This window comes from Cyprinodon variegatus, unplaced genomic scaffold (assembly GCF_000732505.1).
Source record: "Cyprinodon variegatus isolate N-32 unplaced genomic scaffold, C_variegatus-1.0 Scaffold304, whole genome shotgun sequence".
NCBI lineage: Eukaryota > Metazoa > Chordata > Actinopteri > Cyprinodontiformes > Cyprinodontidae > Cyprinodon > Cyprinodon variegatus.
The window spans coordinates 138,015-140,518 of record NW_015150757.1 but is presented as its reverse complement, the minus strand read 5'-3'; the positions used below and the strand labels follow the sequence as shown (position 1 = coordinate 140,518).

Genomic DNA, 2,504 nt, shown 5'->3' with positions numbered 1-2,504 from the left:
TTTACTACTGGCGCTTGGCTTTGCTCGCAGTACTCTGGAGTGTAAACGCTTCGCCTATGAGAAAAAGGAGCAGCGCATGAACCGAACGAAACACACGCGAACCGAACCGAGACAGTCGAACCGAACGGTTCGGACGGTTTTCATAAATCGTTCCATCCCTAATATTTTAATACCTTTTTTCCTCAGTAAAACATGTACTGGAATGAGGAATTTTAGCAGCTTTTTTGCAACACCCCCATCACATTACTCAGATTTTGTCATGGTTTTTTGTTCTGCTCAAATTTTATCTCTGAGTTTTTTATTGTTCTTATTTACATTTTTGTGTTCTACTGATTTTTGATTATATTTGTGTTCTTAGGTATTTCTTGTTTGCCCTCTGCTGCCCTCCTGTGTCAGTCTCCTTTTCCCTAGCTCCCTTCTAGACTCCTCTGTTCAAACCTGGTCCCAATCTGCTAATTAGCCTGGTCTTTGTTTCTCTCCCATATACTCTCCTCCTGTTCAGTCACTCTTGGCTGGTTTGTCGTCATTTCTTTGCCCTGTTGATGTTAGTATTCCTGGATTTTCAATATTTTTGGATTTTTGTGGAGTCATGTTTTTCGATTTTTGCTTCTGTTACCCTTGTTGTTATTAAATCTTCAAGAAACCACTTCAGCCTTTGTGTCTGCATTTGGGTCCTCCTTCAAACCCTCACCCCCACTTGACAGATTTGAGTTAAACTTTACATAAACATCATCTACTGAATTATCCCAGTGTGGATGAAATATAGCAAACTGCTGTTTTTGTACTTATTTCACTATATGAAACAAAAAAAAAAATCTCACATATGAAGGTATCTAAATTTGCATGACCCAGCATGTAAAAGCATGTGTGTGTTCTGCTCCACTGCCTGTAATGCTGCGAGCCAACGGCCGGGTCATCTCCAAGCGACCCGGTTCTGCCTCTACTAAATGTCAGTCTAGTGCATAACAGTGCCTTATTATTGCAGAATGACATTTACAGTGAACTTTAAAAGCCAACAGATAAGCAACGATCCCATTTCAGCCTCAAAGGAACTACAAAGACCAAGAGTTTACAGAGGAGGCAGGAAAGATTGCTGTGGCAATCACCGTCAGAGGAAGGTCAGACACTTCCAGCATGGAGGTCGGATTAAACCCTGTGATGATTTGATCGCTCCGCCGATTGCTTGGTGGTCTCAAGGAAAATTGTTTTCAGGAAGAAAAGACTGAAACTGTCCGAGAAGTTCAGTGTTTCTAAGTGTTGTGATTGTTTGTTTTTTAACTTTTCGACAGAAATATTTCAAACTTTAAATAGGAAATTAGGTGTAGAAATAGAAATAGAAAAAGAAAAGTATATAAGTCCTTTTCAAGCATTAGATTTATTTTGAATAATCATAATTAGTCACTGTAGTGATTAAACATACTCTATGACTCTTCATTAAATACTAAATGCAAAATAGGCAATTAGAATTGTTTAACACAAGTTATTCATAAAATGAAACAATACAAAAGCACATCTCTAAAAAAGATTCAAGTTGATTTGAAATTTTAGTTAACATTCTGATAAAAATGTGACAATTTAAAGGCAATAAACTCACCGAGCAGACGTCAACAGTCGCATTTGAATGTAGTTTCTGAGCCTGCAATGAAAAAACAAGACAAAAAATTATTAAAATAAAAAAGAAATCATATTATCAAAAGTTTTTACAATTCTGGCCGACTTATATTTGAAGCATTTTTACAAACATTTAAGCTGAATGGAAGCACACTTTATATTTTAAAGTGGAGCAGCCAGAGTTCTGACTTTTCTTTGATAATCTGTAGAGAAAACTAAGATGTCGTTCATGTCACCTTTTCCCAAGTGTACAAAACATATCCCCTTTTTTATTATTGAGCCTATAATAAAAAATGAAGTGGAATGTGGTCATTACACATTTTTACATAAAAGAAAATTATTTCACACAGCTCCATACTGCCTCGCTGTTTCCTAATCACACCTGAACTGCAATTACATCAACCTGTGAGCAGTGTCTCAGTTATTAACTGATAATGGTATCTGTGCATGAGTCAGTATTAAGCACACACAGGAATTTAATAAGTATGGTAAAGTACTCTGACTACCTAGAACCAGAACCAAACATATAGAAGCAGCTTTTAGTTCTTATGCTTTGATGATCTAGAAAAAACTATAAAAATGCTGAAACCCTAACTTGTTTTAAAAATAAGCAACTTTAAAATACTTATTTGTTTGTAGTAGCCTTTGACTGTCCTATCTAAACATTAGTTTATGCTCACGATGCAACTCCAATATCTAAATGTTTTTATTTATCATCTAGTTAATTATTTAAACATTTAGTTTCAATATATATATATATATATTTCTATTCTCCAGAATAACTCATATTCTTTAGTAATTTTTTACCTCAATTCCAGTGCAATGTACGTTTTTCTGTGTTTTCCTATGATCTATTTTATGTACTAAACAGCAGTTTGAATTGTCCTTCAACT

At 35.2% G+C, this 2,504-nt stretch overlaps 1 protein-coding gene across 1 annotated transcript in view; it reads right to left on the bottom strand.

The window, feature by feature from the left end:
* LOC107090625 (GDNF family receptor alpha-1-like) overlaps nt 1-2,504 on the bottom strand; it is a 137,363-nt gene that overhangs the window by 8,525 nt on the left and 126,334 nt on the right. The window contains exon 8 of the mRNA XM_015384121.1: nt 1,595-1,636. Coding sequence (XP_015239607.1) covers nt 1,595-1,636 — 42 coding nt within the window. The remainder of the gene's footprint in view (nt 1-1,594; nt 1,637-2,504) is intronic.